General features: G+C 47.3%; 1 protein-coding gene across 3 annotated transcripts in view; it reads right to left on the minus strand.

The window, feature by feature from the left end:
- The window catches only part of dapk1 (death-associated protein kinase 1), a 79,222-nt gene that overhangs the window by 18,281 nt on the left and 46,634 nt on the right, over positions 1-14,307 (minus strand). For all 3 annotated transcript variants that reach the window (XM_005451556.4, XM_005451557.4, XM_005451560.4), the window contains 10 exons: positions 13,850-14,002; positions 11,339-11,384; positions 11,166-11,255; positions 10,154-10,246; positions 8,194-8,313; positions 5,976-6,074; positions 4,432-4,530; positions 2,536-2,634; positions 2,244-2,441; positions 1,682-1,879 (listed from right to left, as the gene is read on the minus strand). In XM_005451556.4, the coding sequence (XP_005451613.1) occupies positions 1,682-1,879; positions 2,244-2,441; positions 2,536-2,634; positions 4,432-4,530; positions 5,976-6,074; positions 8,194-8,313; positions 10,154-10,246; positions 11,166-11,255; positions 11,339-11,384; positions 13,850-14,002 (1,195 nt within the window). The remainder of the gene's footprint in view (positions 1-1,681; positions 1,880-2,243; positions 2,442-2,535; positions 2,635-4,431; positions 4,531-5,975; positions 6,075-8,193; positions 8,314-10,153; positions 10,247-11,165; positions 11,256-11,338; positions 11,385-13,849; positions 14,003-14,307) is intronic.

Genomic DNA, 14,307 nt, shown 5'->3' on the forward strand with positions numbered 1-14,307 from the left:
GAGCTCAGTGAAGGAGCCATTTCAATCCATTCTCCTTTGCAGCAGCTTGAAAGAACAAAGAACATCCATCCTGTTTAGTTATGCTGCAAACTGAGCTGGAGACGGTTTCAATCCCACCCTCTTATTTCTCTCCTCGGTGTCTGCAGCTGAGGCGAAGAGCAATCCGGGCCCAGAGTCAGCAGCGTGTGATTCGCTGCTTCAGACGAGCGTAAAAGAAACAAGCTCCAACTGAAAATAATGCATAAACCACGACGTCTCTGGCAGCACTGTCTGCTCCGGATGCACATCACCTCCCTGTACGCTGAAAAAAAGTTTCTGCAGAAAAAGCCGAGCAGCGCCTGAGAAAAGCTTCCCCGTCGCAGAAGATGTTCAAATGTATGGTGTCAAAATAGAAAGTAGAATCAGCGCAGACAGAAACATGGGAGACGAGCTCGGTGAGAGGCAGGAGAGGATGGGAGCTTTAGAGGCTCTATATCAGAAGAAAGACGATTTTAAAATATGTCTGCAGAAAACAGCACTTATCTCTGTAAACCCTACACCACATTATATTCTACTTCCTGTGTTTTTATCCCTTTGTTCCACCTGTGATTAGGCCTCATTTAACTCAGATGGACAGCCGCAAAAAAAATGATCAAACCACTAATTAAAACTCGTCTTATTTTTCTTGAGCTACATTTGCTTTGCAGCAGCTCTCAGTTCAAACTATTCTACTTCCTTTACGTACGAGCTAGTTTCCTCTCATTGGTCGTGCCTCACAAACTGAACAGCAGGTGGGTGGAGCTCCGTGTTCACACCCAGACCATATTAGTCTGTGAGAGCAGTAAAAACACTGAAGCTGAGAGCAGGGATTACTGGCACAGACACTGACCTCGTGATCTGAAACTGTGGTCATGTTTGAGATCAACAGTTCAACACTGGCTGATACTGCACGAGCAGGTCTGACAGCTGAGCTGATGGGGGGCTGGATGAGGTTTGATTAAAGGAGTCTTCTTCGTGAGGAAGATTACTTCATGGATCTTGTTTCCTGCAGAGCGTCAAGCTGAGTGTGGTTCAGTTAGCTGTTGTTTACTTCTGCGACTCCTCCTGTGGCAGATAGTATTGAGTCCATCTACAGCACGATCCATCACTGCAGATTCCCAGAAGCAGGGAAATGGAGGGAGCAAGCACAGACCGCAGGGTGAAAGGATACAGCGCCAAGGCTGCTAACCTCAATCACTCAGGTGCTGTTGGTCACGCAGCACATGTGTGCGGCTGGTTTTATAAGACAGAGACACGTTTGGCCTGACTCATCAAGGTGCCATAACACATCACATAACACCAGCATCGCTGAGCTGGCGCTGAAGAACAGTAGATGTGCTTGAAGATTATGTAAGAGGAGAGTAAAAACAGAAACGGTATTCATGTTAATGGCGTCGGGACAGTTCGGAAAAATGAACACCTGCATGCGAGGGCTGAAAAATAAACCCCCACACATTAACATTACCAGTGCCTGGATATGAGGGAGGGGGCGGAGCGCAGAGTTAGGAGGAGGTCCTTATTTTCTCCTGGAGCACCTCCACCTTCGCTCTCAGGAGGACAGCTGTGTCTAAAAACTTGATACCACCAAAGTCCTCTCAGCGCGGTCTGGGAACGCCTCAGGGAGCTTATCTGGGCCGTTTGGGGGGGAAATGCTTGTACTCACCTTGTTGGGAAGGTCGAGGGTAGCCTTGGCATTGCAGATCGCCATGACGACGGGCAGGTTTCCATCCTTGCAGGCGATGTGGAGCGGCGTGTTTCCGTGGCGGTCCTGCTGATCCACGTGGCAGCGGTGTCTGAGCAGGCAGCGGACCACCTCCACCTGACAGCGACGCACAGCCAGGTGGAGAGCAGTGTGGCCTTCCTGGAGACACAAACACAGACTGGTCAGTGTCTGTGACCTGCACAGGTGGAGGCTGGACCGAGGGTCAGTTTTTTATTCGTGCTGTTACGCAACATTCAACGAGGCGAGCTCCCCGAGGCCGTGATGTCAGCCTCAGCGCGCTGTGAGACCTGTTAGTCAACACTCACACAGAAATACTTTATCATAAAATCTGAATAATTTTGTGTTGCTTTACAGTTTCTCTTCAGAAGCCTGGACTCAGGTTAAATACATACAAACATACTTTCTTTGTATTGTAAAAACATGTGACACCACATGAAGTGCTGAAAGTTTCAGCTCTGTAAAATGAAATGTGCCAGAATAAATCGGGCTGAGCTCTGATCACCTTGTCGGTGGTTTCCAGTTCGGCTCCGTGCTCCACCAGACACTCCACGATGTCCACGAAGCCGCGGGCAGAGGCCGTCAGCAGCGGGCTCTCCCCCTCGCGGTTCTTGGCGTCCACGTGGCAGCCTGCCTGGCAGAGAGCTCGGGCTACCGGAGAGTAGCCGTGCCAGGCGGCGCAGTGCAGCGGCGTCTCCTGCTCCTGCAGACAGAAAGGCGGAGAGCAAAGATAAAACCCCGCGGCCCTCGAACAACCCCTCGTTTATTATTCCGATACTGTCGCTGAACTCGCTCACCCTGTCCGTCAGGTCCGGGTTGGCTCGGATGCTGCACAGGTAGCTCACCACATCCACGTTGCCATAGCGAGCAGCCACATGTAGAGCCGTCTCGCCAGACTGGAGGTGATCAACAGCCAATATATTAATAACAAAGCAGCAGATTAAATGAACAGTAAGCTATAAAGGATAAAATTGTCATAAAAGTCAAACAAAAGAACAAAACAAGCGACTGTGCGTCTGTCGCTCACACTCGCCTGACTGTGACACGTGACGTCTAACACGTCTGTGACACGTCGGAAAGTTCAGATAAAAACAGTTCCTATGAAATCTCAGAGTTAAAGTGTAAACGCAGTGACAGAGACTCTGAGCCGAAGCTTTGCTGGTGTCCGGAGGCGCTTCCTGGAAACCTTGGAGAACCTTCCTTTAAGCTTCAGGAAGTGAAACGTTTATTATTCCAGGCGCTGGCTGATTGCACGAGCTGCTAGATGGTGATGAGAGATGATTGACATGCGTTTATTCTGCGTGCAAATTTTCTCTTGCATGACAAAAACAATGTGTGAAAGACTGAAGGAGACGACACACAGCGCAGCCTCTAACACGCTGTTTCCATCTTCACCTGAGAGCAGCGACCAAAAGAACAGGACCGAGGATACAAGCAGCGGGAAAGAGCTTCCTCAGAGGGCTGTCCTTCCTCACCCTTAGAGACGGGTGAGAGCTACTCCTCCACATCAGAAGGAGCAGCTCGGTGTCCCCCCAGAGGAGCAGGGGGAGGTAGCCAGGGAGCCTCTGTGACCCTGACACTGTAAGTGGGAGTGCTGTCTCCAGTTTAGATTTTGTAGTTTGGCCAGACGTCCCAGATTTTCCGTATAGTAGCCAAAACCTCAACTTCATGTTAACAGGGAGCAGCGGACTCACCTCCCTGCTTCTTGAAACACAACACAGTGCCAAATGTTTGCGCTGCATGCACAGACCATGCATACCAAGCGTGGACGCTGTGGATGCTTACTCTGACTAGAACTCTGACAACCTTCAGATTCTCCTCTTCTGTTTTCGTTAAAAACAGACCCACGAGCTTTAGATTTGGAGCTGGCAGTCAGAGTAAACGCTCGTTAGCGAGACGACGTGTTTACTTGTTACTGAGAGATGGAGTCACTCTGAAAAAAAGGAAAAAACCCTCAAAGAGCGGTTTAATTTGGAGAATTACATAAAAACCCGCCGCAGATTCACCTTGTTATGATAAACCTGAAAGGTCTTTTGGCTTCTCCGTTCTCACAAGGCAATTATCTAGTTCCACACAAACGCCTCGGCTTGTGATTTGGGGTTTATTGCGTAATAAAGAAAGATGAAACTTTAACGACGCCTGGACGGGAGCTGGATAGTAATCAGCAGAGCGCGTGCAGCGCAGATTAGCCGCGCTCCGCGTTCGCAGACAGGAAAGGACACCTCGTGAAGATCGGAGAGACTGGAAACCGCTTTGGGGATTTCGGACGCCCAGACGAGCTCTGTGATCGAGGCCACAGTAGCATCGAAAGCACGCACACACACACACACACACACACACACACAAATCCCATCTCTCTCTGCAAGGCTTGTTTCCATAGCAACAGCAAATAAGCTGATAAAATGCCAGAGAAACTGGTTTTCTCCACAGGTGTGGAAATGTGAAAGTGTGAATGTGTAAAGCTGTGTGTGTGTGTGTGTGTGTGTGTGTGTGTGTGTGTGAGAGTGTGTGTGTGTGTGTGTGTGTGTGTGTTTTTCTGGGCATTTCAAAGTAATGCTTCTCGAGGGGTTTGGTGGGTAGGAGGCAGTGAGTAATTGCTGACAGATAACAGAGCGTGATGAGTAGTAGTAAGTGTGTGTTTTTCCATGTGAGAGTGTGAGACGTGCAGAGAGGGAGAGGACCTGCTTTTCTACCTTATCTTGCACATCCAGGGGGCATTTCTTCTCATGGAGGAATCTCAGGGTCTCCACGTGGCCGTGTCTCGCCGCGTAGTAGATAGCGTTGGCTCCGCTCTGAGGGTTGGAGAGAGAACAGCGTTGCAGGATTAATCCCTGACCTTTACGTAGAGTCTGCAGCCACACGATAGGAACGCATCCTTGGAAAACACTGTGCCGTGCTCTTTAACACGGGATCGTTCTGAGGCTGTGCTTGGATGTCAGGCTCAGACTCAGAGCAGTCGTGTTGAAGCTGTGGTTTAAGTTCTAACCGGAGGAACGGTGTCTGAGATCCATACAGAGTCAAAACACTGGCCTGTGCTGCCATTATTTCTTTATAAATAATAACATCTATATATAAAACTCCTGAACTTGCTGCACTGATGATGACAGAATGAAACGGTTATTTAATGGCTGCTCGATGCTTGTAAGTCAGTCAGTGTAGCATTAAGCTGCCCTTGGTTTCTTTTCTAAGCCTGAGATTTCATGTGTGGCACTGAAGTCAAATCAAAGACAACGAGCGTGAGATCACTTCAGAGACATAGAGCCGACCCTGCTGTTAGTTAGCAGCTCCAGACGTTTCTTATTTTCTTATTTTGCAACATGTTGGGAAACGAGGAAGGACCTGCAGCTCGGTGTAAGCACAGATTCAGGACACTTCATGATGGAGGAAGTTTGTCAGAGAGAAGCTGCTGCGGATGTTCAGCTGCTCACAGAGAACTTCCAGGAACTGTCGGCTATCGGAGGGGAAACGATTTCAGGCTCTGCTAAAGTCTTCCTCCGTCTCTAACGCTCATCTTCACTGATGAAGATGCAGCTGTGACAAAGAGTTTTAGCAGTGGCACAAATTTTGTGGTTGATGCACTTTGTTGGTTCTGAACAATCTTAAGCACTTCATGAGTTTCAAAGAAATAAATCGACGTCAGCTGTCACATGCGGGCTCTGACCGTGGTGCTGCAGGCAGAGCCCGCAGGGCTAAACTCAACCCTCGCATCTACATTAGTGTCTGATTTTTCTAAAGAAGAAGAAGATGAAATCTCACAATTTTTCTCATTTCAAATTAAAATGTGTTCGTAAGATATGATGGAAAACCTCTGATGTACCACAACAGCATCAGTGCACGCAGAGCAAGGACGAAGCCGAACCGACGATCAGAGCTCAAAGTCCGTCCCAGCATTACGCAGCGCATATGAAAACAGCCAATCAGCAAAGAGGAGCGGCTCTGATGACTCGACTGTTTTCACAGTTTCTGTCATTACACAGGCCAAAATATTCACCTCTGACATGAAATGATTATTTTAAGTCCCACATCATCAGACAATCATGATAACATTCATTAGGCAACGTTTGCAGGTTTGTTCACTGAAATATTGATTTTGTCATATTTATTTTTATAAAAAAAGTTATCAAGTTGTCCTGGTTCACAGCAGGGTCAAAGGTCAGCTGCTATACGTCTTACAGGTCATTGATGCTTTTCCCCCAGTCTTCGTCACAGCAGCGGTGACGTCAGATCCGGGTCTTACCTTGTCGTGGGCCCGGATCTCCGCTCCTTTCCTCATCAGGACCTCGATGATCTGAATGTTTCCACAGCCGGCTGCGATCAGCAGGGGAGGAGTCCCGTGCTGCAAAACAACACACGCATTACGCTTCCTGTTTATGTGTGAACGCTGCATTTATGTCTTTAATTTGTGCGGTAAAGCTCAATCTGACTGCGCGTAGTTACACAGAAAAATGTAGAGAGGAAGTAACTGAAGTCTGAGGTGGAAATAATGTCACGGAAGAAGAGAAGAAAATGGCGCGATAACCTTTTCTGAACAAGTTCCTGAGCTGAGACACAGACTGAGCCGACTCTACCTCTGGTTGTTCATCCTTCCTCATTTCTTTCCTCTTCCTTTCTATTTTTTACACTTCACTGACTTTAATGGCTTCTCGTCCTCCCGTCGCCCGTCAGCTGTCAGCAAACAGCGTCTCCTTCCCCATCGAAGCAGAATGAAGATGAGACAGTAGTTAAGTCCTGACATGTACCCGACCATCAGGCCGCGTGCTGTAAAAACTGACTGACAGCACTAAGAGCAAAGTGTGTTTGAGTTTCTAACTGTGTAATCATGCACAGAAAACGCTCCATCGGTGCCACAAACTGGACGTAAACACCCCTCTCTAAAACGCTGGACCACGAGCACATCCTCGATCCACAGTTCTGTTCACTCATGTTCTTTAATGAAGACGTGATGATGATGATGCTGTACATTAACACTTCAAATCTGCAGATTTCACCTGTTTACACACTGCAAAAACCTGCATGTGACAGATGAGCCTGGAAGCGACTGTGTGGCCGTACCTACTGTGGAAGTGGAGATATCATCTGAATTTCAGGAGCGGGACCACTCCTCCTTCACACCCCCTCTGGCCTCAGGCTGTAAAAGCCCCCCCCATCAATACCTGCTGTTCTTATTTTCATGCCCCCCCCCCATTTTCCCTCTCTTCCTTTCCTTCATTCATTTCTTGTTAGTACACGGGGATCTGCCCGGACCGGGAGCTGTCGCCAGTCACACTTCCTCGTCCCTCATCGCCCATCGTTACCGAGGATGTGGTCCCAGCTAGTGAAACATGCTCTGTTATTTTTAAATCTCGGTGGAACATCAGTATTTAAAACATCAGGCTGGGATTTTTCCCCGTTTTTCTCCTGTTGTGTTTTGGCAGGACGGGACGACCTAGTTTCTGGGATGCTGGCTGTAGCTTTAAATAAATATGGAAAAGACAGAAAGGTTTTTATGGAGATCTTTGAGACAACATCCAAGATTCAGGATCTTTCAATTTATTTTTTAATCAACTTTTCATTCATCATGATTTTGTAGGTGTTCGGCTTTGTTAATAAAATTGAGGGATGGTTGTGTCAGGGACTTTATATTCCTGGATGTATATTTCACTCTGCTACGTTTTGCCTTAGATATAAAAGCAGGATTCCCGTCCACACAGTGTGGAGCACAGCTCATAAATGTAACTCTGACAGCCAATCAGCTCTCTGCGTTGGATCAGAGCCGGAAAAAGCCGGATCAAACATCATCACAAACATCATTATGCAACACGAGGCTGCACAACAACTGAATAATTTCTCAAATTATTTGCATGATTCATTTGATGCTGGAACACAGAGGTCCAAACTGGATACCTGTGCAAAGAAACTGCAGTGAAATAACCGATACCTTCAGTTTTTAATAAAACGCTGCTCCTGCTGCGCTGATGCCAGCGTTCCTACACAGGTGTGAAAAATGCCAGAAAAGGGGAAGTATTCCTTGATTTTCACAAATTCTTGGGATGATAAAGAATAAACAAGTTATTTAGTTATAAAAATTGTATATGTGATGGTTTTATCTGTGTCTGAATGGTTACTTTGTTAAATGTGTTTAAAGAAACACTGGCAGTGCTCACACTCGTGTATCTAAAGTGAGTCTGACCTGCTCGAGTCCATCTCCTAACCTGAGCACAAAGCTAACTCATTACATTTAAACCCGAGTCTTAACCTGGTCCCAGCTCAGCGTCTAAAACTCAAAACTTCTCAGAGAAAGATGGAGTCAGCACATCCACAGCTCCACACACACACAGTGAGTCTCTGTGTGGATGAATCAGGGTGGTGCTTGCTGCACTTTGATGTGTTTAGTTTTGAATGAAGACACCGACAGAGGTCATTGCTTCAGATTTGTTGGATGCAGCAGGAACGAGCTGAACGTGTCTGTACGTCACCTTGTTGGGCTGGTTCACATCGTAGCTGTTCAGTGAGCCGAGGAGATGCTGCAGACCCGGCACGTTGTCGTCATTTATAGCGTGGATGATGGCCTTCATCACAAAGGAGTCTTCCTCGTCCTAAACAGGCGAGAAACACGGTTAAAGACATTTACTCCTCTGCTGCTCACAGGACGATCTAAACCACGAATCCAGTGATTACGACTCTTTCAGTGACACGTGACCCGGTCACCTTCAGCCAGAGTCAGCTGTGCAGTGCAGGAACCGGCCGTGCCGCTCCGCTGCACAAAGAGACAGCGATGAGCGAGGCGGGGAGGCGAGGAGGCAGCGAGAGAGCGAGGCTGATGTGGCGTTTGCTCAGCCAAGCTCGACTCTTTGGCCGCATTCCTCAACATAACCTCCCTGCTGGGCGAGCCGTGACTAAAGCACCTCTGAGAGCTGCAAACAACACAAACATGTACGAGCAGCGAGGCGCCTGCTGGGAGCTCCACGCCGACCTCGTTCGCACACATGTGAAAAAACACTGCAGATTCTCTCTTAATGTCATCTCCTCCGGGTCTCGTTATGACCTCCAAAATACAAAGAAATGATTTAATAACTGCAGTATAAAGAAGCGGCCTTCCGACTGTGATGGTAACTCACACTCATCCATTTATCCATCGAGCGTGATGCAAGCAGACGCTCAGCAAGAAAGAGGTCTAATCACATAAAGTCTTTCTGCTTCACATCGCTGCCAAGTTCAAATGTTTTTTCCACTCATTTCTGGCATTCGGGGTTTTGGAAGCTGACCTGAATGTGTGATTAAAAAAAAACCAAGAAAGACAATAATCCCAAGGAAGAAACATCTAAACTTCAGTGAAAACCAAACCGGTACTGCAGGAGCATTCAGGAATAATGAACTATCTGAACTACCGGAGCTGAACTCGGTAACATAAGCCGAACACATGTGAACACTGCAGCTTCTGTGAGAAACTCAATCATTCACAAAGCCGTCCCAGCAGGCCGGGCCAGGCTGTTCTCAGAGGCCTGCACTAACATCCACCTGGATGTGCTTTTCAGGTAAGTCACTAAACCGTGGAACTGCCTAGAACTGTCCATCAGAGAGCTTGTGCTTGTTACCCTGAACCACAGGGGGCGCTGTGACCTCACCGTGCCCAGTCCTACCTGTCAGGTCACCTGTGACGGGAGGAAGCTGCTGTGTAATCCTTTGATGACAAAACAGGGCCGGCGTGGCTGCTTTGTGAATGATTAAGCTCCTCACAGTGTTTACATCTGTCCAGCTTATCGGTGTCGACTCTGACTGGAAACAGACACGCTAACAACGTGAAAGCCTCCGTGTGTCTGAGCAAGGTGACTCATCCATTTACCGCACATAGTCAGACGGACGCACGCCGGAGCAGGCCGAGAGCCTGGAAACCACACACACACACACACATACATATGTTGGGCATTTATAACTTGTGGGGACATCTCATTGACATAATGCTTTCCCTATAGCCCCTCACCCTAACCCTAACCATCAAACATGAATGCCTAAACCATAACTAAACTGTAACCCTGACAGTAAAACCACATTTTGAGTCTCAAAAATGCCTTCAAACTTGTGGGGACCAGGATTTAGGTCCCCATAAGGGCTGCTGGTCCCCATAAGTATAGTAAACCTCCAAATTTTGGTCCCCACAAAGATATAAATCCCCCGCACACACGTCTATAAACATGCAGCAAGAATGAGGAAAAGAGTGTTTTCTGCAGTCTGTCAGGCCAGAAATACCTGAGCTGTAACTGAACATTTCAGTTAAACTGAAAGCAGTCGCTCTGCACGTCTCTGCTCAGTTACTCTAATATTTGGCTGGAGATACAGGACTGACTTCAGAGCTGGAACAAGCTGCAAATCCAGTCAGGTGCATGAAGCTGAATGCATTTATGTGTTGCTCTGCAGGTGTGAGGCCCCGCGTCTTACCAGCGTGTCGTCGCTGCGGGCCACGCTGATGTTGCTCCTGGACAGGAAGGAGCGGGACAGGCGGTTACATAAGGAGATGAGTCGGACCGATTGCTGGAAGAGAAACAGAGAAGACACGGGGTCGGTGAATGTGCAGAAGCAGAACAAGTTCACGTCACGTCACGTTAAGGACCCCCGCCGACAGGCAGGAGAGCGATTTTCTGCTCTGGTTGAGTTTCTTTGCTCCGATTCATCCCTCGTAACCCGCTGACCTGCACGTGGTTCGATGTGACCTCACACGTCTACAAACGTTCGAGCTTCACGTCGATGTTACAGATTATATTTGTATTTATTTACACAGCAGAGATGACACATATTAATCATCATCACCAGAGAGCGAAAGCATTTGACTGAAAACAACATTACAGGCTCACTGATGACCTCAAATGATCTCTGAGCATTTACTCAGTATAAAGATCAATAAACACACACTGATTTTGTCCAAATTAATAAGAATTCATTCATTAAAAACATGTTTTCTTTGTGTTGCTGCAGTTTTCAGATTAAAACTGAACCAAACTTCTTTTTTTTTTTTTATCTCCCCTCTGAATGTCGAGGTGAGCGAGCCTGAGCTACGTTTACTGTTTGTGTGTTTTGGAGTATTTTTTGTATCAAATATAAATAAATCCTCAAAGTCAGATGAAGGTTGGTGCAAAGCCAGGAGCTGCTGTGAGTCACATCCCCAAACAGAAGACAGAAACATGGCGCGACAGCACCGCCGCAGCGCCGCAGGTTCAAACACCGCTGCGTTGTGTTGGCTGTGAGCGTCGCCGGGTCAGCTGTGACGAACCGAAGCCGACACGCAGTAAAGAAGTGCCGGCGGTGAATCTGATGGCTGCGGCGATCAGCGGTGACATCGAAGCATGAGGAGACTTTGTAGCAAGAAGCTCTCAGGGTGCATCATGGGAAATGTATTTTATTGCCCCTGAAGCTTCAGTGTGAGCGTAGAAACCAGTAAGATGGAAACTCTCACCTTCCACTTTCTTCTGGCTGCAAACTTTTTGAACTTCTCCATGTTGACGGCCGACTCCTTCCTGCTCAGAGCCTGCTGAGTGTCCTTTGGCTGATTATGGGAAACAAAACGAGATAAATGTTACAGTTAGAAAAGCTCAGACAACAAAATCCGAACGCTGAAATCAGTCCAACCTTGATCCAGGGGTGCTGCAGGCTGTCCTGGATGGTCATTCTCTTTCTGCGGACAGACAAAAGAAACTCGATGATTCACCTTCAGATGTTTCAGCTGCTGAGTTCAGCTTTACAGTCTTTGGATGTTCTTTGTGCATTAATGCTGATTATTTTCTGTTTTACAAAGAAAGCTCGTGGTGTAAATTAAATAAAGCATTGCCACACCGTCCTTTCCTCGAGTCGCCCTGACACCCAGCGAATCACGTTACAGGAAGTTTATCTGTAAGCTGCAGATTTGTAGGTTTCACAAACAAGAGCAGAACTCTGGTCTGTGTCCAAACATCCAAACCTCCTGTTCACACTGACAGTTAATGTTGGATTACTGAACGCAGGCGGCGCACAAACGTACGTGCAGATCAATGAAAGTGCAAGAAATGACAGCAGAGTCATTTTAACCCGACTTTAACCCAGAAAGAGTCGAGAATCATCAGCTGTTTGTTACAGATGTGCAAGAGTCTGAAGAAAACATCCAAACTGTGACGAACGTCAGCGCTGAGATCATGAATCACTTTAATGCACAGGTGTCGAACTCGAGGGCCGGCGTCCTGCAGGTTTTAGATGTGTCCTCGATCTGTTCATGATCACATACAGCCCACGATGTCCAGTTATTATTATTATTGTTACGATGGGGTTCTTGTGTTTGGATGGAGACATGAAGCAGGTCGGGCCTGAGAGCAGCGACCTCTGCAGCCATCAACACTTCATTTTATTTGTATTGATTTATTTTATTTCACTATAATTTCATTTATTTTTTAATTGTTTTGATTTTTAGTTGCTTTAATCTGATGGGAGTTACATGTTTTATATTTTTGGTTTTATTTGTAAAATGTTTAGTGTGTTTTGAATGTGCTGCCCTCTGTTTGACCCTGCCAGGCTTCCTGCGTGGGTTTACTTCCTCCCACAGTCCACAGCCACCCACGCCGGGTGAGCAGAGTGTAAACTGGCTGTGCGTCTGTCTCAGCCCCGTGTCAGCTGCTGCCTCGGCCACGTCTCTGTGTGTCTTTTAATAATTGCTAGCTGATAATACACAGCTGACCTTTGTCGCTCTGCACCTAATGAGCAATAAAAATATAAATATAACTGTCCTATGAATCTGTGTGGCAGCTCTGCTGCTCTTTGTTAACCTGGAATATTCAGTTTCCTCTTTGAACTTTCGATACTTCTCTACGCGACGTCTCATGAAACGTGGTACCGAGAAACCTCGGCGTGGTCGTCTGAGTAAAGGGAACAAATCTACGTGATGCACTTTGGTGCCACTTCCTGAGACAGATAACAGTTTGGAGGACAGATTTTAAAACGCTCACATTTCATCCAACAAAGCAGAAGTTAAACTGACAAACAGAGTAATGCACGAACATTAATGATTAATATTTAGTAAAGCTCGATGTGAGTGAGGCTGCTGTGCTTCAGGGTGCGCACCCCTCAGTGAAACAACACGCCATTGTTCAGGAACGGTTTCCGTACGTCCTACGTAGATTTTGGGGAACCTGGAGAAGGCGCCGCTTCCTCTCGGCTCGGCCCGTTCACCACCACATCCCGTTTCCAGCCGAGGCGACTGCATTCACACAAACCACACAGGTTCCCAGACTTTCAGCACTTTGCTGGTGCAGCTTTAATCCAGCAAACTTCATAAGAGCATCTCTTCATTATCTTCCTGCTGCCCGAGTGAATCCAGACCTCGACGCAGATCAATTAAAAGCCGTTCCATTACGAAGCTCTCGGCCCGTCGTCTCTCAAAGCTCCATTAGGTGAAGCTGGTAAAGTCTCTCCCTCTCATCTGTTTAAAGCAGCGCATGCCCGCCCTTCACCGTCTCCTCTCTTACTTAAGGTTATCCAAATGAAATTATCCTCACAGCTACAATTATTCCCCTCAGTTAGCCCCCTCGTTCTCACGCCGTTGTTTTGAAAGGAGCTGGCGTAATTACGAGCAGTAACTGTCCTCGAGTGCAGCTGCAGCCATTCAGCTGTTGCTAGAGCAACTCTGTAACGAGGGAGGCGCACAGTCCAAACAATTTTAGGAGCCGGCGCCAAAAGGCACGGCGCCGAGCGAGGAGGCAGGCGTAGCTGGAATATCTGAGAAAGCACCTATTCAATTTTCCTGTCAGCTTCTTAAAAGCGATTAAACGAGACCAATCAAAGAGCGATTATTTAGAAGTCAACACGTCGTTTAAACGCTGCTGTTACAGCCAAGATTCAGGCTGAAGATTAAAAGTGTTCGTTTATTGTTCAGCTGACTGGAGGAAATCACACGTCAACCAAACTACCACGAGTCAGGATACGCAGGAGGGCCTCAATGCAGAAACATCATCACAGATACTAACGGTCTAAAAAATCTGAAGGAGTTAGCCTGGAGTATCGCAGCTATGAATGGAAAATTTCCCCAATGTTTTTATTTCACAGGCTCATGATTAGACCGGCTCCTGCTCTGATGTGACTCTAAGCCCGCTCAAATACAATGGAAACAGAACATACTTTGGATCTTTGACGAGCAGCCTTGCTATGAAGTCTTTGGCCAGCATGCTGGTGCTGCTGAAGAACTCCTCATCGAAGGTGTAGTCCACCGCCGACACGTTAGCCAGAGTCTCCTGCTTGTTGTCGCCCAGGAAAGGAGAGGCTCCGCTCAGGCTGCAGGACGACAAAGGTGAACGGAGAGGTCAGAAAGGTGCAGGCTGGTGGGTTTTTATCTTTGTGTGAGGACTTCTGTTTTAACAAACCAGCTCTGCATCCACAATCAGACGTAATCTTCTCTGACTACAGCTCAGCTGTCTTGTAATCAAAGGAAGAGGAATTTTGATTTGAGTCCAAACACTAATTTACTCGCCGCTGATGAGCTTCAGCCCCTGAAATCGAAACTACAACCTTACAACGCTTTGCTGAGTGAATGTGATTAAAGAGCTGCAAATAATGGTGACTCATTAGTGAAGCGCTGC

The sequence above is a fragment of the Oreochromis niloticus genome, linkage group LG12, assembly GCF_001858045.2.
Source record: "Oreochromis niloticus isolate F11D_XX linkage group LG12, O_niloticus_UMD_NMBU, whole genome shotgun sequence".
Lineage (NCBI taxonomy): Eukaryota > Metazoa > Chordata > Actinopteri > Cichliformes > Cichlidae > Oreochromis > Oreochromis niloticus.